This window comes from Aethina tumida, chromosome 1 (assembly GCF_024364675.1).
Source record: "Aethina tumida isolate Nest 87 chromosome 1, icAetTumi1.1, whole genome shotgun sequence".
Classification (NCBI taxonomy): domain Eukaryota; kingdom Metazoa; phylum Arthropoda; class Insecta; order Coleoptera; family Nitidulidae; genus Aethina; species Aethina tumida.
Window position 1 is genome coordinate 12811073 of NC_065435.1, and position 26056 is coordinate 12837128.

Below are 26056 nucleotides of genomic sequence, written 5' to 3' on the forward strand. Positions count from 1 at the left end.
CATTTTTAATTGAGAAAATCGGATTGACATCATTATCCCTATTCTAACATCTTCTAAAGAACGTTCGAGCACAAGTATAAGAACTTTACTGCAATAAAACAAAAGATTATATACTAATACCGATTATATGCATTCAGAAGGATCTTGTTTTAGGTCGATGATATATCTCCAGTTAACGAGCATAATTAGAAATGACTAACGGAGAATGCGAAATACTACAAACATTTCCAAGGTGTTATATACTCCTGTTCTCTTCCGCTTTGTTAAATTTCTAAAGATCAAACTGCTTTATTATGTTGCTGTAGCTACCACAACTAAAAATCCACCCCTCTTACAACTGATCCTTATTACGGTTTTACGTTATTTGTGTATTTACCTAGGATGCTTCTCGTCTTATTATTTTATTTTCTTTCTTTTAGTTCACTCCAATTTTAACATAAAAATTTATAGGAAAATAAATACGTTAAAATATATTGAGTACGTTACCAACAAAACTTTATTGTGAGCTTTAATATTTATTTTTAATTCATAATTTATATACAGTGCGAAAAGCGAAATAGCAGTAATAGTCTCTAGTTTGCCCTGTAGAGGTCTCTCTCAAAAATTCAGACGGCCCAAACCTTTTTCATACTGTATATGTTATTTATATTAATGATAAAAAATTTGTATTTTAAATCTCTAAATATTACTTTTTAAAATGACAACTAATTAGTAACACTTTGTTATTTAGAATTTATTAATTATAAGCAATATCTTAAATGTTGTCCCATTTTTTAAGAAGTTAAATCACTTTTAAATTATTTGAGGTACCATTCTGCTCTTATAATATGTATGTATTTATTGTAATTTTCTGTTGGAGTAGTCAATTTTGACAACTTGCCTAACAATTTTCCAGATTAAATATAGACGTGTTTAAGAATTTAGAACATACGTATGTGCTTAAACCATTTTTACATACATACTTGTAGGTCTATATGAAAATTTCACACTGAAATATATGCACAATTCAGATTTATTGTTACGTGTAACATAATTCTGAATATTACAGTGAAGTGGCAAATATAAATCAGACTTAATCCGAAAATTAGTAACGTAAGTAATTCATTAGCAACCGTGGGCTTGAAACCACTTAATGTCGACGATGCTCTCTCAGTTCGTATAATTATGATCTTGGTAAATCAAAGACGTGTCTCCAAAATTTTTAATAATAATGTTACTTACCTTTTTATTTTGGCTTACTTACCTTTTAGTTTTTTGGTGGTGATTTTAGGTTTTGTGGGTGTTAAAATAAAAGATGTGGGGTTTGGGAAAAGAAATTTATTTGTTTTATGTACATACATACATTTTTTGTAAACATAGAAGTTAAATTTCAACAAAAATATTCAAAAACAGAGTATCATATACATTGCATTCACAAAGACATGGCCACATACTACGACACAACAATTATTATGCAGAATAATACATTATTTTTCAGGGGTATAATAGATATGCCCATTTTAATAAACATAACGTATTTGGACAACTTTACAAATCAGTAATTTTAACAATCTTTGGTACATCTGTGTATCGCTATAAAATTTTTAAAAGGGACTGTTTACATTTATATAATAAATTAGCCAACAACTGTTTCATTTATTTTAATGCAGACAACACCGGGTTTAAACCACTGAAAATGTAATGCCATATAAATATTATTAAGGAAGACGGTTCAGAAATGTAATTGTATTAAAATAAATGAAATATGCTGGTGTATATACAATTATTCTAATAAGTTATATGGGTTGCATACAACTAAATCACATCGAGTTTTTAAATTAATATAAATTATTTAATTATTCACATAGTACCCATGGACTTGATCTTCTACTACCGACTAAATTAAATTTAACAAAAAATGGGGCAATATAACCTGTTAAAAAACGCCCTTCAAAGTACCACTACAGTTTCAAAAAATATTCCTCTAATAATCATATTCTACTGTCGAATTGTTACGTTTCCTGTACAAATTTCGAAAGTGGAATGTTACTTTGAGACTCATTTATTGTCTTAACACTACAATAATTCACACCCTCTTAAAAATTTTATTGAAAACTATCTAATAAACAATGGTTTAGTACCAAGGGTCGCAGTACTTTTCCACCGAGGCACATTCGAGACAAAAAAATATGTACGACCCCAAGTGTACGTGTGTAATTTTTCCTCACACCCAATGAAAAGCAATAACAGCTTTCAAAACTTCGACTAGTTCTCAGCAACCAATTTTCAAGCACGAAAAAAACAACGGTAGTTCGAGAGCTTTGAATATTGTTTTTCAGTCTTCCTATTCACTTATTCATACGCGAACAAGACCAATAAAACAGATCACACGTAAGTCTTTTATATCCTCTTTTAATTAGTACGGAAAGGTATCACCAAAAATAGGTCAAGCCCGGCGCTAATCAGACATGAGGAAAAATCAGGCTTAAGTACGTTTTTTTTTTTGTTAAGAATTAATCACGTTCTGCGTGGTGGTACTGACTGGCCGTTTGACTGTCAAACAGCGACATCTTAAGCCTCTTGCACTTGGCCCTGCGGTTCTTAAACCAAAACTGGACGTTTTTGGGTTCAAGCCTCGGGAATTTCTGCCTGTAAGCCATGCAGTTTAATTCCTCGGTGTATTTTAAAATGAGGTTGTGAGAGGGATGAGTATTTACCGAGAACCATTGTTCCAATCGCGGTACTTCAGTGACCGGGTCAATGAATGTACGATTCCTTTTCCTGCGCTCATCCGCAGTTAAGCCAGCTATACCTAATGCACTAGAACTAGGTGGAGAAGCAGCGGAATGTGACAAGCCGGGAATGTAATGACTCATATACATTATACTATGGCTAAACATAGAGTTTGGTACCAGAGGGAAACCAGCAGCGGCAATCCTTTCCAAACCGTCACGAGGCAGCAGTTGGTTTTCTTCTGGGGAATTACAGAAACGTTGAGACAAAGACCTACTTGAAGGCGAAGCCATTGAGGCGCCGTCGATGTGACTCTTTGCGTCGTTCTCGGCTTCGCCCTCTTCATCCTCCATATCTGACTCGTGACACTTGTTGTTGTTGATGTGATCGCCCGGCGTGTAACTAACGGGCTGATCTTCTTTGGGTTCTTCTTTGCACTGATCAACCTGAAGCAAACGGCTTTATTAGTGTTATGCTAAAGGGGCCTTCTCGTTTGGCAAGAATATAAGTTCATATTCAAATATTTTCAACAGTAATGGCCTTTTTGTAATAAAACATGTCAGTTAATCAAACATAATTAAAACGCCAAACGTTCACTTTAAAAAGATGTAAGTTTGCGAATCTGATTCGCCCCATTAAAAAGAAGGCTTCGGCTGGCACGCGCTGCTTTTGTTTCCCTATCGCAACGTGATTATGTTTGGGGTGGCTGTTCAGACCGCACAACCCCTAATATGAAGGGTGAAACGCTGTCCTTATTATACGTCGTTCAAACGCTAGTTTACACTGTAAAACAAGACATTTACATTCAAATTGTTTTTAAACTCGTGGGCGAGACCAAAACTGTGTCCCCATAAACTTATATTCTTGCCACAAAAGACCGAATTACTTACTTGTATATCAGGAGGTGGTGGAGGACTAGTGGATCGTGGACTGTTCTCCCGTGAGTCCTTCCTGGTGGTCAACGACAAGGGTAACGAAGGGCTCTGTGGCGGCCCATCTCCCATGTCCTCATCATCCAGGTCCGAGCCAGCGTTGGAGAACTCGTCCGAGGTGTGTGAGTTGTGTGGTTCCTTCTTCTCGAACGGCTTCATCCTGTGGTCCACCAATCTTTCGGAATTCAAATACCCGTTCGACAGGAGAAATCCACTTCCGTTAGTCGGACTGTGGTTGTTGTAGCCGTTGACCGCCAAGTGACAGGGTAGGTTGGGCGTGTTCCGGATTTCGGCCCGTTTTTGTGCGGCCCTTGCGTTCTTGAACCAGTACACCACGTTGTTCACGTCCAACGGCTTCCTGCCGCGTCGAGATTCGAGACTGTTCAGCTCCTTGACGTACTGCTGTATCTGTTGTCTGCTCGGGTGCTGGTTCTCCGTGAACCATCTCTGCAGCTTGGGGAGCTCCAGCTCCGGATCGAAGCTGGTACGCATTCTGGTTTTCTGTGTGGGGAACTGGTTGTGCACGGTCTGCATGGCGGGGTGCTTACACTCCGACTCTGACAACGTACGATCCATGGGCGTCGGAGGTTGGGGTGGTACCGAATACTGGTTGGGATAAGTGGGCACGAATTGTGAACGTCCCACGGGGGATTGGAGACTGAACTGTTGCGAGGACCACCATTGATCAAACTTGCGGAGCTTCTCTTCGGGGATCTCTGGTATTGAACCGGGATGGGAGGGGCTGTTCCTGCAAATCTGGGACACCATGCCCTGGAACAAGGAGAACTTTTGTTTGTGTGGAGAAATGCTTCGTTTTGTTTTGTTTGTTTTGATCGATCATGTTACGAAGTGCGTCTATTAATAAGAGTTTTTTCATTTTGCACTTTCAACTTGAAAAACTAATTCGCTTCAAAGATGACAAACAAAAACATTCTGTAATTATTTATTACATATCTATTATAATAAGTTAATGGAGTTTGTATTATTGAGTTTCGATATTAACGATTATCATTATCGACTGATGTAGCATATTTAAAGTTAATATACTTGTTATGCAATTATTATAATAGCAATATGTCTAAAATAATTTACGTACAGTAGTTTTAATTTACGCTAAATATTGTTTTGCAACAAATCGCATGTTTTTATGTAACATACGACTATGACGAATTTAGTTGTCGTGTTAAAGTTTAACAATAGTTTAAACATATTTTTAATTGCAGCAATAATTAAATAAGTGATTTGGACGATGGTTATCAGCCATTATCAATTAGGAAAAGTTTCTTCAAGGAATACCAATTTATGATGGCTGGCAAATGATATTTCCGTTAATTTGTAAGATTTTAGTTAAATTTGAAACTATATTTGAAAGTTTTTGTCATCATCCAATTTAGTTTTATCCTACGTTGTATTTAAAATATTTTTTGAGTTAAAAATGGGGCATTCAAGTGGTATAATTGACCAAAATTTGCTTCAAAAGTCAGATGAGGCACTAAATATGAATTTGGTAAAGATACTGTTGGTGATGAATGGCCTAATAAAATAGTTCTTAAAACTAGTCGTAACCTAAGAAAGATTTTGGTAACTGTATGGTTCTTTCCTCATGGAATTATACATGTTGATTATCTATCAAGAAGCTGAACTAACAATGCAACTGTCTAATGGTAGAAAATTGGCCAATTTCATGAAATGCTCAAAAATGAGCTTCTTTAGGAAGTAGACCACCTGTCACATTAGAAACTCAAAGGAAGCTTTAAAAAGTTAAATGAGATGTTCTACCTCACCACTATAGAGTCCAGACATTACTCCATGTGAGTATTATTTACTTTTGTCATTGTCCCATTTGGTTTAATTCTGACAAGGAGATCCAAACTGCGGTTGATCATTCCCAAAGACCCAGTTATTTATTTTAAAGTTAAACGTTAAAATTACTTTTTCTGGTGTCCAATGTCACCTTATCATATAATAAGTGATTGGGTTTGATTATCTAAATTAAGAAACAGATAAGTTTCAGCTGCTGAGCAACAGTTAAATAAATCAACTGCTTAAAATATAACATTAAATAAATTTGTCCATGAAACTGTAAGGCAATCAGATTTAATAGTTATCCCGAAGCATTTAAAAGCGGTGCTGTTTAGTAAATATGAAAATGAAAGGCTGCTCCCGTATTTATTAACATCGGATTAGAGTTATGCCCCGCTCATAAGTTTAGCATCTATGCCTGTCCACAAAAGCAAACTTCTGAATCAAAAATAAGTACGAAACCGGAAAAGCAAAGCCCCGCGTTGCGCAGGGGCTAACGACGAGCTTATAAATCATAACACTAGCTCGTTTCATTTGAATTTAGCTGAACCTGAGATAAATCCGCGGAATAGAGCTACAACGTCTGTGTTAAAGTACCCTAATCTGGCTCTAAAAACCTCCACAATCACAAACATTTGCTAATATATGCTTCGCATTATTCCCTGTTTCCTGACATCATTACATAAAGTGTAATCGCCCTTTTATATCCCCAAAGATTAAATATCAACTTCTCAATACATTTGCATTGTTAATTTTGTTTGTGGTGAGTTATAGGGGATTAATTTAAATGCCATTTTACAATTTTAACAAAATATTTCGTTCATTTCTTTTTACTTTGTGTCTAATAAACTACATTTACTTTTCAAAATAAATAACACTTCCTACTCTGCACTATTTTAAAACAAAATAAATTAAAATTTATAGATCTGTAGAATTATCTTTTGTAAATATTTAATATTTAAGAGTGTTCCAGAGGTCTTAAGTTCAAATATCGTGCATTTAATTATTTACTTGTTTTAAATTCAACCTTTAATTGAATTTAATAATTTTTTATTAGGATAAAATAATAAAAAAATTAAAAATTAAGTTTGATTAAAGAAAAAATTCTTTGAATTTAGTTATTTACTTGTTTTAACTTTGAAAATTAATTTAATTTAATAATTTTTTATTAAAAATAATAGACACACGAAAAAATTTGACACAATCTTTAGTTTTCTACCTTTAAAATATTTTAGAATAAAGTAAATTAAAATTGTACAGGCCTGTAAGATTATCTCTTGTAAATATTAAATATTTAAAAGTGGTCCAGAGGTCCCAAGTTCAAATGTCGTTTTTGACTGGCACTGTTTTTTTCTTTTCATCATTTTAAAATATTTTTTTGTTGGAATTATAAATATTTTGACAACTAAAGTTCACAAAAAATGAAAAAAATTTAAAAACATTTAATAAATTTAGTGTTTATAATTGTAAATATCTGTTTAAAATTTAAAAATTAAAATATAAAGTATGATTAAAGAAAAAATTCACTAAATTTAATTATTTACTTGTTTTAAATTCAAAAATTAATTTAATTTAATATTTTTTTATTAGAAATAATGACACACGAAACAGTTTGGTACAGTCTTTAGTTTCCTACATTTACAACATTTTAGAATAAAATAAATAAAATTTAAAAGAGTTTCAGGGGTCCCAAGTTTAAATATCGTTTTTGACTCGCACTATTTTTTCACTTTCATCACTTTAAAATATTTCTTTTGTTGGAATTATAAATGTTTTGACGAAAAAAGTTTACAAATAATAAAACAAATTCAAAAACGTTTAATAAATTTAATTTTTAAATATCTAAATATCTGATAATTTTTTAAAAATTAAAATATAAAATATGATTAAAGAAAAAATTCTTTGAATTTAATTATTTACTTGTTTTAAATTCGAAAATTGATTTAATTTAATAATTTTTTATTAGAAATAATAGACACACGAAAAAATTCGGTACAATCTTTAGTTTCCTACATTTAGAATAAAATAAATTAAAATTTACAGACCTGTAAAATTATCTTTTTGTAAAAATTTAATATTTTATATTTTTAGTTTCAGAGGTCCCAAGTTTAAATATTATTTTTGACTGGCACTATTTTTCCCTTTTCATCACTTTAAAATATTTCTTTTGTTGGAATTATAAATGTTTTGACAAATAAAGTTCACAAATAATGAAAAAAATTCAAAAATATTTAATAAATTTAATTTTTATATTTGTAAATATCTGCTTAAATTTTAAAAATTAAAAGAAAACATTCTCTGAATTTAATTAATTACTTGTTTTAAATTCGAAAATTAATTTAATTTAATAATTTTTTATTAGAAATAATAACTTTACAACATTTTAGAATAAAATAAATTAAAATCTACTGATTTGTAAAATGATCTTTTTGTATCTTTTCTAAATATCTAATAAATTTATAAAAATTAAAATATAAAGTATGATTAAAGAAAATATTCTCTGAATTTAATTATTTAAAACAAGTAAATTCGAAAATTAATTTAATTTAATAATTTTTATTAGAAATAATAAAGGCACACGAAAAAATTTGGCACAATCTTTAGTTTCGTACCTTTACAACATTTTAGAATAAAATAAATTAAAATTATGCCTGTAGGACCATCTTCTGTAAATATTTAATTTTTGATTGGCACTATTTTCTATTTTTCATCATTTTCAAATCTTTATTTTGTTGGAATTATAAATGCGTTGACAAATAAAGTATACAAAAAAATTAAAAAATTTCAAATTTATGTTTTATATTTCTAAATCTTTATTTAAAATTTAAAAATCAAAATAAATTGAATCATTTTTTTCATTAAAACTACAAAAATAAGTTTGCACAATGTTTCAAATTAATTAGTTCAAATTGTAAATAATGATTTTTAAAATATTTTTTGCTCCCATAAAATAGATAAAACATGACAAATAAATAGATAAGAATTGTAAGTTAATTACATTAAATACATTCTTACATTTACACTACACAAAACACTAAATAAAAAAAATATATATATTTATGATTTTAACAAGCTCGAGCTCATCTTTTATTAATTGCAGAGGTTTGTGTATTTTGAAACGGGGATTTTTGGGATCTACTCAATGCCGTATGATGTAAAAGGCTTTTGATCTCATTAATACAACGAAATAATGCTACATAATCTTATTAAAAGCGAGGTTACAGCCATTCTCTGCACCCTTAATACATTTATTCCCGTTTAATTTTTAAGACGTTGCTCGAAAAGCACTTGAACAAACTCGAAACTTTATGTTTGCAGTTAAACATTGTTTAAAACAGACATTGTGTTTTATTACGTTCATGACAAATTTCGTTGAGGTAATACAACATAAAACATTAATATGTGGGATTATTTCCTGTATTTATTAATACTTATTGATAAATGAATATTGTTCAAAGCTGTGATTCTAATTTAAATATTAACATATTTTGTGTATATACGGGATTTTCCTATAGACAATAATTAATACTCATATAAATCTTTTCGGCCAACTTGTGATGTGATAAACGTATATTGGTTTTTGTTTACACACGACTTAAATTACGTAATAACATTTTGGATAATCCCTGGTATATTAATGCATATCAATAACATTATCTGCCCCTACGATAACACCCACAATTTATAACTTTTAATTGTAGTTTGTTGCTCATCGTCAGATTTAAATTTATTTATAGACTTATTAGGAATATTTCTATTGATACGTTTTTTTTTTGCATTTTATATTCTAATTGATTAAAATATTTGCGATCATTTGCTTTATCACGTGCTGTCTGTTTTTGATTTACAACACACAAATTGAAGTTTCGTGTATTTACTCCGATAAAATTGATTAAGATAATCGTTTCCTGTTTCCAATTAAAATATGCTTGTTTTGCTGGTTTTAAAAACTAATCTTACCTCATCCAGAGGGCAGCCGGAGGAGATGAGCAGTCCGTGGCTCTGCAGCAGCAGGAACCTCAGCAGCTTGTCTTTGACGTCGGTCAGGTTGCTCGGCTTGCCCCTGAACACCTGGATCCTCAACGTGGCGACGGTGGACAGCTCGCCCAGTATGTCACCTACGGTGATCAGCGGATCGTCGCTTATTTGATCGAAATTCAACGCCTTCCAGTTCTTGATGACGATGGCCCCTTTGGCTGCGGCCATGCATTCACCCGGGTAGCCGAGACGCAGCAGTGCCACCTGCACCAAGTTGTGGAACGGGGTGCCGATGGGGATGATCACGTAACTGTCCGTTTCGATCTGAGGTCTCCGTGTCCAGCTTGCTTGGTGCAGCGTCCGGGTCTCGTCCAAGGAACATATCGCCTCCACGATGCAATGCACCGGTATAGATTTGCCTGGAACAATACAGAAATTGTGAATCATTTATTATTAAGTCCAGATTGCGGCATTAATGGCGTGTCAGGCATCAAAAACACGTCGTATCGGAGTTTAGCAAATGATCCGTCATCCCAACTTAAAAATGTGATGGAGAGATAAACTGGAACTGGAAAACGAGAGAGAGGGAGGGCTGGAAAAGGGAAGTAAGCAAAGGCCAACAGGGCAGATGATCGCTATATTTGTAGGGGGCGATCTCGTGAGCCATGGTGAATTTAATGTAAGTGTATAAGGCGGAAAAGTATCCAATGATAAGAGAGACAGACAGATCAATTGATAGCGCCGAACAGATGACAGTTAATGTACCGTTATACTAAGGAGTTCTTCATTTCCTTTCCACCTTAAAGATGAACAAGTTTGTTTGGTGGTTTTCCTATTTTACTTGATAACGCACTTATTCACCACGAAATGTTGATCGCATGCCACGATTACCTGGGTGGAAATAAATACTTGCCGTGATTAACTCCCTCTGCTCAATAGAGAGGGTAATCAATACAAGATGGAAAGATGGACCCAAGTATTATTCTAGATGTTCCATTCAATGTTTTGAAAGCGTTGTGATGTGTTCTTACTCAGAATGAGTGTCCAGAGCAATTTGATAAATCCTAAACCAAAGTTAATCCCTTCTCACATCCCCTTCATATTGATTTACTCCCGGTAACTAAACGACATAATTGGCCACCAATTGAAGGTAAGGAGGACCTGCATTTCAGGCATTTTATGTTTGTATAATCAGGTCATTTTCTGGTTCTAAAGGGCACTTATTCGGGATTATGAAAAAAATTACGTAATCCCCGTACAAAGGGCAAAACGCTCGTGGCGGATTAGAACTCCTTATTGTTTAGTATAATCCACATCCAGTTTTTGTTTGGGACAGTAGTGGAGTTTTTTAAACGGGGCCAAACGTTGTGTGGAGTATGCGGTGGTAAATGGCAGTGGTCGAATTAACGTAAAAGTGAAGCCAAAGCATCTTACACAACAGCTTATTTCAATCCACTTTCTTATTAGCGTAAGTCTTGTTAGTCCAAAGTTTTAATTCGCACAAGTTGTAAAGAGTCTAACGTTGAGGCGCTGTATAGACAGTTAAGTTTTGAGAGTGTAAAGGGTCTTCGAACCCGCAATACTGTTTACAATAAGTCCTCTGCCCTGTTCCTTTACTCGAGCTAATACGATTTCACGCTGGATTTGAGATAAGGATTTAAAGGAGCCACTTGGATTTCTCAGCGTCTTCGATGTGTATTCAACAGTCTCTCACATGTTTAAGAATACACGCGGCAGTCGGCGTATCACGAAATTGTCCGGACCCCCACGTTTCTCTCCCTTTTACTGCTGGGGTTTGTTTAATTACGTCATTCCATGGCCGCTTGGTATTACTGTTAATCCAGGTCAAATATTAAATTCCAATTCGCTAACATGGACAACAGGTGGCATTCTCCTGACTACAATACATATTATACAATCACTGCCCGAATGTTGATAAATATCCCTGTTTCTGATAATAATTTTATCTGTTTTGTTGTGGCTTGTTGTTTTCATATTTGTGATAAAATTACAATGATTTGTGCGGAATTGCATGTCTATTTTATTAAATCGTGTTAGAGAAAATTTACAACTTCCTCAAAAATTCTGCTACTAAATTAAATTCGGCTAAGGTTTTTTGTTTATCTTAATGATTTATTGATGTTTTGTTTTACATCAGTTGACATCTATAAATTAATTTATCTGGCGATTAAAAATGGGACTTAATAACCAGCCTAAACAAAATTTTCTTATCATTCAGAAGTGAAAGTAATAAAAAGTGGAAATATGCTAACCTATTTTAGATATTAAGTTACGATTTGGTCACTGCTTTACAGATAAACTATTGGTGTATTGGTCAGTTTTCCAAATGTCTATAAACAATGGAATTAAACTGAATATCATTCATCATTCATTTTCATTAAATAAAAAGTAAATAAATAAAACAGAAATAAACTTATCTATGTTTTCTTCCTTTCATTGAAAAAAATAAGAATAAACTGAAATGTGCTGACTTATAGATCTTTACACTGCTGAGTCAGTTTCACAAATGATGAATAACATTTGTGTATTTTTTTGGACAATTAAAATTGGAGCCTAATAGTATATACAAAAATTGAACTTATCTATGTCGTATTTACCATCTACTTATTTAAAAGGTATAAGTCTTGGTCAGCTTTCCCAATGTCAAAATTTCTTTTAATAAAGGAATTAGATCGTAATATCAGTCAAAAATTTATTTTCATGGAAGAAAATAAGAATAAACTGAAATAGCTGACTTATTATAGATAGATCTTTACACTGCTGACTGAGTCAGTTTCACAAATGATGTTAACATTTGTGTATTTTTTGGAAAATTAAAATTGGGACTTAATAGTAATCTATACAAAAAATTCTTTTTATCAAAGGAAAAGTAAATAAATAAAACAGAAATGAACTTATCTATGTCGTATTTACTATCTACTTATTTAAGAGGTATAAGTCTTGGTCAGCTTTCCAAAAGTCAAAATTTCTTTTAATAAAGGAATTAGGTCGTAATATCAGGCAAAAATTTTCTTTTCATGGAAGAAAATAAGAATAATAAACTGAAATAGCTGACTTATTATAGATAGATCTTTACACTGCTGACTCAGACAGTTTCACAAATGATGTTACATCTGTGTATTTTTTGGACCATTAAAATTGGGACCTAATAGTAATCTATACAAAAAATTATTTTCATCAAAGGAAAAGTAAATAAATAAAACAGAAATGAACTTATCTATGTCTTATTTACTATCTACCATCTATTTATTTTAGATATGTCTTGGTCAGCTTTCCAAAAGTCTAATTTTGTTTTAATAAAAGAATTGGGTCGTAATTTCAGCCAAAAATTTCTTTTCACTGAAAAAATAAGAATTAACTGAAATGTACTAACTTATTATAGAACTTTACACTGCTGAGTCAGTCAGTTTCACAAATGATGTTAACATCTGTGTATTTTTTTGGACTATTAAAATTGGGGCCTAATAGTAATCTATACAAAAATTTCTTTTCATTAAAGAAAAAGTAAATAAATAAAACAGAAATGAACTTATCTATGTCGTATCTACCATCTACCATTTACTTATTTAAGAGACATAAGTCTTGGTCAGCTTTCCAAAAGTCTAAATTTCTTTTAATAAAGGACGTAGGTCGTAATATCAGTTAAAAATTTCTTTTCATGAAAAAAAAAGAGTAAACTGAAATATGCTGACTTATTATAGATAAATCCTCACTCTGCTGACTCAGTCAGTTTCACAAATTATGTTAACATCTGTGTATTTTTTGGACAATTAAAATTGGGGCCTAATAGTAATGTATACAAAAAATTTTTTTCATTAAAGGAAAAGTAATTAAATAAAACAAATGAAGTTATCTATGTCGTATTTACCATCAACTTAAATAAGAGAGAGTCTTAGTCAGCTTTCCAAAAGTCTAAAATTCATTTAATAAAGGAATTGGATCGTAATATCAGTCAAAAATTTCTTTTCATTGAAAAAAAAAAAAAAAAAAAATAATAATAATAATAATTATAAGAATAAACTGAAATGTGCTGACGACCTTTTATAGATTTTTTGACTGCTGAGTCAGTCAGTTTCATAAATGATGTTAACATCGTGTATTTTTTGGACAATTAAGATTGCGAGCTAATAGAAGTCAAAAATTTCTTTTCATGGAAAAAAGAGTAAACTGAAATATGTTGTCTTATTATAGATTTTTACACTGCTGATTGAGTCAGTTTCACAAATAATGTTAACATATGTGAATTTTTTTGGACTATTAAAATTGGGGCCTAATAGTAGTCTATACAAAAAATTCTTTTCATCAAAGAAAAAGTAAATAAATAAAACAGAAATGAACTTATCTATGTCGTACCTATCTATTTATTTTATATAAGTCTTGGTCAGCTTTCCAAAAGTCTAAATTTCTTTTACTAAAGGAATTAGGTTGTAGTATCAGTCAAAAATTTCTATTCATGGAAAGAAATAAGAATAAATTGAAATGTGCTGACTTATTATAGATCTTTACACTGCTGTGTCAGTCAGTTTCACAAATAATGTTAACATATGTGTATTTTTTTGGACTATTCAAATTGGGGTCTAATAGTAATCTATATAAAAATTTCTTTTCATTAAAGAAAAAGTAAATATATAAAACAGAAATGAATTTATCTATGTTGTATTTACCATCATCTTAATTAAGAGATAAGTCTTGGTCATCTTTCCAAATAAGAATAAAGTGACTCACTCAGAGGTCTATATAAGAATTTTTTTTATCTTCTACCTATCTACCTACTTTAGAGATGAGTTAATAGTTCTTTTGATCTGTTTTTAAAAGATTTTAGAGATTTATTAAGAAAATATTATAAATATAATTAATATAACTGCTTCACTAACATATAGTATAGCATCATACCTTTAAAACTAGTCAATATAATAAAGTAATTGAATGGGATGAAGGCGAAGATGAATTAGATTATTGGAGTAATAATAGTGGAAATAAGAGGAACGAGATTTACCGTTAAGTAGAACGTTGAAAGGGAAGAGGGAATAAGCCACAATTATCCAGTACACCACAGAGAGATGGAATATTCCTTTCCCTTCTATAACATAGTTATTATAGTTGGTCTTATTATTTATAAGGCTGCATTATTGATCAGGCCCTGGCTAGAAACAAAGGACCGGAAGGCAATATGAGCTTCAGTTAAGACGCTGGTCAGCCTGCCTGGATTAGAGCCGGTGGGATTAGCGACTAGTGGACTATACAGAGCGCGGTAAGCCGACAGGATTAGGACCAGACCGGATCCTGGAGCCGGATCCCCGAGATTTAGCCCCGAGTCGCTCGGTTAGGCGGTCTACGCCGTGTTACTACTCTCTCCGCTGGCCGCATCTGCATCATAAGACCCGCCACGATCGCCCGCTACGCCTTAATAAAACGAAAGTAACACCGCCGACTTAGAAATTAAGACCTCTTAACGATACACACACGCCACCACCCTCTTACCTTTGTTGTTCATGTGTTTATTTTTAAATTAAATTGGTCATCATTGAGACTTGCTGGTGCTTATTAATTTGCTGGACAGGTGAAAGCTGTGGTGTTTTAAACCAATAAGTAAGTAATGACCTTTAATTAAAATTATATTGTGTTGTTAGAAGAAAAGTGAACAATACAAGCAATATCATGTCATGTGCAATTTTAATATAGTTGTCTAATTCACTACGTGGCAATCAAGACTGCCAATTTTAAGGTTGTTTCTTTATGAGAAGACCCACTTCAGAAAATAATTTATTTTAGCCATTTATCAAATTGTGCAAGAAACCACTTCAGGTGGCTCCATAATCACTTAATTAATTTAAACTCCATCTAATGGTTTAAGATGAGAGTCCCCAGCTATAAATTTATTGTGGTTTTGCTGCGCATTATGTGATTTTCTAAGACCTTTTTATATTTCAATTCGTCTGTCGCGAATCCCATAATCCAGCTGAGCCGGGCGACATCGAGTTTACCGCATTATTTAGTCAGAGTTATAGAAATAAAGGTGGAAGATCACCTTGGAAACAGTCCTGGCTTTGAGCTGAGCCAGGATCAGACGTTCTCACTAATCGAACGAAATGCTGAGGTTATGCGACGCCGCCACATGACGAACACAACCATATAAACCAGTTCGATCCGCTTATTAAATCCCAATAATATAGTGATTAAGGATTAAGTTTTAGCCGTTGGTGCGTGTTATCGCCGTTTTCCAGAAATAAGCCGTTGACCACACATCTACGGGGTAAGCGTAAAATTTAATTGGGACATTTTATTATATAATTAGAGTTGTGCTACGTCATCAGCTTTGGTGTTTTGTGAGGCGTCCATGTAACTAAGCTCAAGTCAACTCAACTAATCCTTAAGACACTATGCTAGCTAGGTCTAGGTTATTTCAGTTAAAGCTCTGTAATATGCAGAAACCTTCTTAACCTAACAAGATTATCATAGACAGGGTGGCCGGCTGGTTTAATACCTTCCCGTTAGCTGGCTTTATTACTGGACCGACATCAAGTCGTTCTGTCTGTCCTGCTGGCTTTCGCCGGCCACACGCCATCTACTCAACCCTTAATTTTATTCGATGTTTTAGATACTATGCTAAAGACTCTGTCATACATCTTATTTATACTTCATTCTTTAATTTATTATTATGGGATAGTGATCAGTGACTGTTTTGGAGCATATTGGATCCAATATTTTTGGTAAATTATTTAATTAAAAATATTCATTTACTCTGGTAGTTGGTTATTACAATTTTTTGTAGTTATTGATATAGTTGTTACAAATTTTAGAATAAGGAACAATGAACATAAAAGAGTATCTCAGTTGTAATCTTCAAAAAATAACTAAAACGGAGCATGTAGGAATTATTTCCAACTTCAGGAATGAGGATAGAAGAGAGATAATTGATTCATCATAGAAAAATATCTGAGAGTGAGGGAATAGGTCCATCATAGAGAAGTAACTGAGAGTGATGGAACTCACAATATCATAGAAAAATGTCAGGTGCCCAACTAACCTTTGCTTTTTCTAAACCTCTCAGTGACGAGGGGTGTGTCTTTTTGGTTCAAGGAGTCCCTGAACAAAATTTTTAATGGTTGTTTGAGAATGAGAGGAAATTGGGAAGTATCTGAGAGTGAATGTCCAAGAAAACCTTCTCAAGATTTTTTACAGTACATCTAGATAAAGATTATAGTACTTCAGTAAATTCAAGTGTTTTAGGGGATTATTATGATGTTTACAAGACTTTGAACTAACCATAATAATATGAACATAGTAAAAAAGACCCAACACAACAATAAAGTAAATCTGTTTAATAACTAAACAATTTCCACAGTTTATTTTCTAAAATATGGCAATTTTATTGGCCGAAAAAGTTAAAAATTACAAACAAAATTTGAAACATATAAAGCTTCAATTAATTAATTTATTTTTTTATAAGGAAATGTAAAATTAAATAACTGTTAATTAAAAATATATAGAGACTAAACGCCAAATAATTTTGTTTTAAGCAGCAAAAGTAAAAAGTTTTTATGTTCGAGTTTTATTCCCCTTGATCATTTAATAACGATCTCGGGAGCCACATTTTAAAATACCCCGATATAAATCCGGGGGCCACTAAATTACTAAAAGAAACAAAAGAACGCATTATGCATAATCGGATTTTTGGTAATAAGCCATATAAATTAATAATCATATTAGCCTTAGAAATAAATCTTAAGGGACTTAATTTCTTTTATCATTTGCGATATTTGTATTAATGATATACCTTCGAGAAGCCGTATTAAAAATGTAATAACCTTAAAAGAAAACCGACTTTTTAGTGGACACTAATCAGCTTTAATCCTAGAAATGGATTTGTCAGGTTTTTTGTCGCTTTTGACTTTTTTTAAGTGACGATAATTATACCATCGGGTACAATAACTTGTTCACACAACATTTTTAATAATCAATAAATAATTAAAGTAAATAATTTTCTTTTTATGAGGAATTAATTTATCAATTTACGTAAATTATCGTCGACATTTACTAAATGACAAAACCAACAAATAATCAACATTTATTGTAAACGTTGAAGCAGATACGACGTGATATTCAAATTGAAAAAAAACATTTAATGAAATAATATCAGTGTAAAGGCGGATGCACATTATCATTGTTGGTAATCCAGCCCAATATCTTCCCCACAGTATTTATCTACTTCCGTAGTTGATCCCATGGAATCCCGTTGCACTGGTTAAAGTCAGGAATACGACTGAATGTGTCACTAAGGTTTTTCAATTTAACTGCGCATCAAATTAAATAAATTGTATTCAGGCCTTGCTAATTCCCACTATTTATAAATACTGTTAAATCACACATTTTACAATAATATTTTAAGTATTGGTTGTTTATTATCAAGGTTAAAAAGAGTTTGTGAAAATAAAGAATTAGTACGTAATAATATATTTATTAATTTATTGGACGTCCAACAAAAGATTTAATTAAATTTATTAATTACCCAAAATCTATATATAATGTAAAACTTGTTAAATAAAAATAATAACATTGTGTAATATATTTATTATGCTTAATAATATATATTTATTGAATGAGTTAAACTCATTAATTACGCAAAATACGCATATAATTATTATACCGATAATAATGTGTGATATAATTTTTATTGTTTTATAATATAATTAAATTACAAATTTTATAAATATATGTTAAAAAAAATTGGGAGAATACAGAAATAGTATTTAATGTATTTAGAATACAATTCCTTTAAATGAATATCTATTTATTTGAAGTCCAACAAAAATTTAATTAAATTTATTAATTACCCAATATACACATAACATTTATAGTACAAAAACTATAACATATGTGGTATAATATATTTATTGTTTTAGGCCTATATATTTATTTATTGAATTGTACAGTTAAACTCACCAATAAAAAACGAAATAATTTTTATTGTTACTAATTTCGTATAGCACATCTAAAACCATAAATTTTACTATAGTATTGTAAGTATAATTTATGTAATGTAAATGTTAAAAAGGTTTAGGAAAATAAAGAAATTATGTCTAATTATATAATTTATTTAAATGTTTATTTATTTGGCGCCCCACGAAAATTCAATTAAATTCATTAAGTACACTAAAATGTGTAATATTAAAATATTAACTTATCTAATATAATATATTTAGCACTTTTAATAATATATGCCAATTAAGTTGTCAAGTTAAACTCACTAATTACCCAAAATATACATATAAATACTATATAAAAAAAAAAATAAATGTGACAATTTTTATTGTTATTAACTTCCTACAGCATTTTTAACAAGTACATTTAATATTAATATTTTAAGGATCTGTTGTATAATATAAATATTAAAAAAGTTTTGAGAAAATATAGTTAATATATTTATTATACAATTTTTTTAATTAAATATATATTTATTTGGCGCCCAACAAAAATTCAATTAAATTCATTAGTTATCCAAAATACACTAAAATAGTAATATCAAAATAATAACATATGTAGTATAATATATTTATTATTTTCAAGAATATACTAGAATATACTTTTATTGAATTGTGGATTAAACTCACTAATTATCCAAAATTCTTATATAATTTCTACACTGTGATATAATTTTTATTGTTACTGATTTCCTACAACATATTTAAACCATAACTATAAATATTAAAAAAAGTTTGAGAAAATGAAGTAATAATATCCTATATATTTAGAAAAAAAATTAATTAAGTGAATATCTATTTAATTGGCGCCCAACAAAAATTCAATTAAATTCATTAATTACCCAAAATACACTAAAATGTGTAAGATAAAAATATTAACAATATATTCATTACTTTTAATAATATATGTTTACTGAATTATCGAGTTAAACTCACTAATTACCTTAAATATAATACATAATTTTTATTGTTAATAATTTTCTACTGCATATTTAAAACAAATTTAATAATAATATTTTACATTTACTAAATTGTCGAGTAAACTCACTAATTATCAAAAATACGTATATAATTACTATACCGAAAATAAACTGCGATGTAATTTTTATTATTACTAATTTCCTACAGCATATTTAAATTTTGAATTTTGTAATAGTATAAGTTATAAGTATAAGTTGTAGATTAGAAATGTTAAAAAAAGGTTTTTAAAATATTATTTGGCGCCCAACCAAAAATCAATTAAATTCATTAAGTATCCAAAATACTCATAATATTTGTAATATGAAAATAATATGTGTAGTATAATACATTATTTTTAAGAATATACATTAGTTGAATTGTCGAATTAAACTTAAATTAATTACCCACAATACGTTAATATTTTCCTATAGTAAATTTATGTATATTTTAAAATAAATATTAGTCAATCAATCTCCATTTTATTTCCCCCTTTTATTTTTACAATTTAATTTGTGTATGATAGAAATTAATTTGATGTAAAATGGATTCGTATGGCTGCTAAAATCTCTTTAAAACTTTAAATTAAATAATTTAAACTGTAATGAATTTTAATTCAAAATAATTAGGAATATTACTGCGGAATTATGTGTGTTGTAAAAACATTGTTACTGCGCATTTTAATATTTCCCAAAGCACTTGAAATTGTGAGGGTAAAACCCGCATGTAAGCGATACCTAATACATCCGCAACACCGTTGGAAAACTTAATGAGGGGTGAATTATTGCTTTTAAGGCCCATTTTAATAAAATTCAAATCAAAATAGTGCTTTATATACCTTTGTGTAAATTAGTGAATTCATTAGAAGCATCAAATTATCGATTAAAACAAGACGAATGTTCACCTGTTAATACCTTAATTCACTTATCCTCATATTCAGCAGTGGAAAACAAACTATCTACGGAAGCTCGGCTATGTCTGTGCAGAGTCCTTAATCTATCTGTGCGTGCTTATCTGTCCGAATCACTCATCTGTCCCTTTCTATCCTTCCACGATCGCTTTAGTAACGCGATCTCCATGCCTGGATTAGCCGACTGTCTCAACAGCAATCAGATAAACCAATAAAACCGACCCTTCAGTTTTTATCATTTTATACACAGAAATATATATAAAAAAGAAATGATGCGGTTTTTCGCCACGTAAGTTTGATGTTTGCGTGATCGACCGCTATTTTATTTAAACAATTTCGAATCGGTTGGGGATTTATTAAATCCTTTTAATTAATTTGAAATCCACTACATCGGAAAAATATTAAACGAAGGTGTCGAAATGTTAAACAATATTTGTTCGCTAATCGTTGTACGCATGGTTTTGAATATTAATTCGTTTCCATTTTATTTATTAATATTTTATCGTGTTTTAATGTAAATTAATAAAAATAACTTTTCAAAAATAAACCCAACCGATTTGCTGGTGTGGTGTTATTTTATAATTATATGATTTAAATGTGAAATGTGTAAAGAACTTATTGATTCAAAAAACTATTATTCCCTTATTTAGGTGAATGGTGTATATTATCAAATAATAACAATCGTTATATGCTTGTTAAATAATACTATTTTATGTATATTAAAAATTAATGACAAGTTAACAAGTTTTTATAGTACTAATATTATATAATGTAAAAAATAGATAATGAAATTATTTAATTATTTTAACCACAATTTGGATCATTAGTAATGTGATTATTTTTATATTACAAATTTTAATGTATTTTGGTTAATTAATGAATTTAATTGAATTTTTGTTGGGCGCCAATTAAATATATATTCATTTAAAGAAATTTTAAACTAAATATATTAGATATTATTTATTTTCTCAAATTTTGTTTAATATTTATAGTTAATTTATGGTTTAAATATGCTGTAAGAAATTAGTAACAATAAAAATTATATCACTGTTTATTTCCAGCATAGAAATTATATACGAATTTTGGATAATTAATGAGTCTAATTCCATAAATATAATTCTATAAAAGTATATTTTTATATACTACATATATTATTATTATATTACAAATTTTAGTGTATTTTGGGTAATTAACAAATTTAATTGAATTTTTGTTGGGCGCCAAATAAATATATATATAATTAAAAAAAATTGTATAATACATATATTAACTATATTTTCTCAAAACTTTTTTAATATTCATATTATACAACCTGTCCTTACAATATTAATATTAATTGCACTTATTAAATATGCTGTAGGAACTTAATAATAATAAAAATTGTCACATTTATTTTTTTTGTGTAGTATTTATATGTATATTTTGGGTAATTAATGAGTTTACCTTGACAATTTATTAGACATATTATTAAAAGTAATAAATATATTATATTACATATGTTAATATTTTTGTATTACCCATTTTAGTATAATTAAGGAATTTAATTGAATTTTCGTTGGGCGCCAAATAGGTATTTAAAGAAATTGTATAATAAATTCATTAGGCACTATTTCTTTATTTTCCCAATCCCAAACCTTTTTTAACATTTAGATTACACAAATTATACTTACAATACTATTGTAAAATTTATTGTTTAAATATGCTGTAGGAAATTAGTGACAATAAAAATTATATCATAGTTTATTTCTAGAATAGAAATTATTATGTATGAATTTTGGATAATTAGTTCAATAAACATATATTCTTGAAAATAATAAATATATTATACTGTGTATATTATTATATACAAATTTCAGTGTATTTTGGGTAATTAATAAATTTAATTGAATTTTTGTTGGGCGCCAATTAAATATTCATTTAAAGAAATTTTATACTAAATATATTAGATATTATTTCTTTATCTTCTCAGACTTTTTAAATTGTTATAGTTAGTTTGTGGTTTAAACATGCTACAGGAAATTAATAACAATAAAAATTGTATCACAGTATATTTCCAGTGCAGAAATTATATACGAATTTTGGATAATTATTTAGTCAAAATCCATAATTCAATAAACATATATTAGTGAAAATATTAAATATCTTATACTATACATGTTACTATTTTTGTATTAGAAATTTTAGTGTATTTTGAGTAATTAATGATTTTAATTGAATTTTTGTTGGGGGCCAACTAAATATTTATACTAAATATTCAACAGTTAATAAAGTTGTAAATTATTTTAAATTTAAATTATAAAAAGAAATGAAATTATTTTATTATTAATATTGTGAAAAATATTTTGTTATTATAATTGTAGCAAAACCTAGAAGAAGATGGCTGTATAAAATTAATTACATAATGATACATGTTTTTAAAAAAATATTACATCAAGTTTTTTGTATTATAATAGATAATAACATAACAATTAATATTGACGGTAAGTAATAAATTTTAGTTGTAATAGGTCAATTTTGTAACGCTCATTAAGCTAAAAAAAGATAAAGAAATTATATTACACACTTTTAATTTATATTTATACTTATACAAGTTTAATCAGTAATTGAAATAGTAAAAACAAATATTTTTTAAACATTTTTGTCTCTATAAATGAAGCAAGACAAAAAAGATTAAAAGGTAAAATTAATTATATCCAGTTGTTTGTAAAGAAATTTATCATTAGATCAAGTTTTTTTTTTATATTTTAGTAGACGATATATTTTTAATAACAAAACAATTAATATTGATCGTAACTAATAAGTTTTAGTCGTAATAGATCAATTTTATTTCATCCATAAAGCTAAAAGAAGAAGATGAAGAAACTAACATTTTAATCAAACTCTTAATAAATTGCAGGAAACCATTAATCAATATAAATTTCGTTTTTTATTATTAAATATGGTCAGGGATAGCTTAAGAACTTAACACCTGATACAAAAAATTTACCTTATTGCTCTCGCCGCGTCAATAAATAATAAAATAATATAATTGAAAATACAAACACGAAAAGTTTCTGGAACTTATTAAGTTACTTGTTTGAGGAAGAAATCTAATGTGTTTGAAAAAGAAAAATGTCATTGCTATTAACGCACAACTAAATGATATATCGGTGACGTATATTTAAAAAAAGCCCCATCCGTGAATAAATTTAAGAACCATTAATAAAAACACATCATTTAAATATTGCGTCGTAATATTTTGTACCTACATGTCATCGAATGCACGATAGCAAACAATGTTGATAGAAATAGTAGTGAGAAACATTGGTAGGCCAGTTTAAGCTGGATTATGCTGAAGGTAGGGAATTAGAGGAAGCCGGGATTAGAGGGACCGTGGCCTCCTCCCGGCTCTGAGACGGGATGTGGAGGATTATGCTCTGCTCGAGATTAACATTCACGGGGGATCAAATATAAAAGAAAAATTGAAAACATAACTTCTAAATACAGTCTGACGCATAAACACACCATTCACACGTACACGTATTTCAATGATTTGAATGGGCAGGAATGTTACGGGATCAGCATAGGCTTTGGTTATTGAATCTGATCCTGTTTATTTGGCGGGACTCGTTTTCCAGGATACATACTTTGATAGCTAATTGGTCCATTTCAATTATTGAATTTATTTACCAAAACTAGAAATGAGGGTGGCAAAAATCATGTTTCGGCCTTCACCTTACCCCAGATGAGTGCTGGGCCACTTTTTTTATCCTTTTTTCTTTTGGGACAACACCGGAAGAGCATACAACTGTTGCGCAATATTAATGTGGCAGAACGTTCGGTTGACGCCCGGTATATAATATTTAGGTTCGAATTCCCCGGTATTGGATAGCGGCTTATCCGCTATGTGGCCAGGTTCGCCATACGGGTCCGTTCACCTCCCCTCCATCCCCAGGGACGGATTGGAGCGGATTGTGCGGCGTTAAGCAGATTATCTGCTCATGATTGATGAAACTACTGCACCCTGTACATCCCGAACCAAAAACATTCGACTCGGCCGGACGAAATCATATCCACCATGGAAAATTATAACGTTTCGAGGAATTAATCAGGTATTATTGGCGGTTTTGGATGGGTGCTCTTTTAAAGTTTGTATTTTAGTTGATTGATTTGGTGGCTTCATAGTTTATAGAGAATTGATTACACAAGATTTCCTATTGATCAATTAGGCATTATAACATGTTGTAACTGCCCCAAACAAACATGTCTTATAAAGTCAGGAAAATGCTCAAACATACAAATTAATATTTTAACTTTTAAATATTAATCAGTAATTCCAATAAGAAAAGAATTCATGTTGAATTCTTCGAAAGACCTCAAGGATGTTTCAACATTTTTAAATAAGATTAAGCTTTTAAAATGGTAAGATCATTATGGTTTCTTACTTATATAAATTTTTGAGAATATAAATAGCTTCTGACATCTTGACATTTCAGAGGTGTTATTTAAATTAAACAAATTTGACCCACTTTAAGTACCATTATACAAAGTTCATTTAATTTATGAATTTATGAGTTGATCACGTCAAATATATATTTTTCCAAATCTAACGGATTCATCAAATATGTCAAACATTTTTAATATAAAATTAAAATTTCTCTATATGTGTAAAAGTAAAGAATATTAAAAAAAGTACTATTAACATTGATAATTAAACATATTAACATTTCATAGTTAATTTAAATTAAACATACTTGACACATTTATTTTGTAAATAAAAATATACAATGTACAAATTAATTAGAATAAATGGTAAATTGTTAATTTGAATTCTACAATGTCCATGTAGAGTAAATATTACTTATAATTTTTGTGTCAGTTATTTTAAAATAGGACATTACATGGGTATAATTTAACCAAAACAAACTTTTCACGTTTAATTTTAAAATGTTTTAAATTTAAAATAAATGTATTTAATAATTAATTAAATAATTAAAATAAACATATTTTTATTTAAATTTAATGAATATTTCAACCAATATAATTTTAAATAATAAAATTACTACTATTAAATTATTTTAAATGAATAAAAAAAAAAATTTTTTATGTAAATTTTATGATTTTTTAAAGATTAAATTAATTTAAACTGGATTTTTTTTTTGGAATATTTTAGTATCTTTAAATAAGAAAAAATCAAATCGATTATAGTTTTTACCTTAAAATAAATATTTAAATTTAAAATAATCAAGTGTAATTAAAATTTTTATCTAAATTTAATAATTTTTTTCATCCATTCTATATAATTTTATATATTAAACTAATTTAAAAATTGCCAGAAATTTTCTGTCAGTATGTTAAAATTAATTAATAAATTTATTTTATGAATATAGTAAAATATGAAAAAAATTTTATCTCAAATTAAATTTATGAAAATAAACGAGAATTTATCAGAAATCATTGTTTGCTTATTTAATAAAACTCCTGTAGTAATCAAGTAAAATTTAATTAACAATAAAATTTTATATGATAATATTGTACTTATTGTAATTTTAATTACTGTAAACTGTTAATTTGAATTATACAATGTCCATGTGACTTTTTAACAGTGTAAATATTAAGCACTGTTGATATAAATTTATTTAAAGCAATTAAAATAATTAAATAAATATAATGAGTAATTAAAAATTTAATTGATATAGTCTTATCTAAATTAAATGATATTTTCAAATATACAAAATAATTTTACATATCAAACTCACTTAAAATTACGATGTATGTAATTT

General features: G+C 29.3%; 1 protein-coding gene across 1 annotated transcript in view; it reads right to left on the reverse strand.

Moving 5' to 3' along the window:
* Nucleotides 1-1302: 1302 nt before the first annotated feature.
* Nucleotides 1303-26056, reverse strand: part of LOC109597156 (homeobox protein dve-1) — a 55653-nt gene continuing 30899 nt past the window's right edge. The window contains exons 3-5 of the mRNA XM_020012792.2: nucleotides 9408-9844; nucleotides 3603-4415; nucleotides 1303-3158 (exon numbers count right to left, since the gene is read on the reverse strand). Of these exons, the coding sequence (XP_019868351.2) occupies nucleotides 2493-3158; nucleotides 3603-4415; nucleotides 9408-9844 (1916 nt within the window). The 3' untranslated portion in view covers nucleotides 1303-2492. The remainder of the gene's footprint in view (nucleotides 3159-3602; nucleotides 4416-9407; nucleotides 9845-26056) is intronic.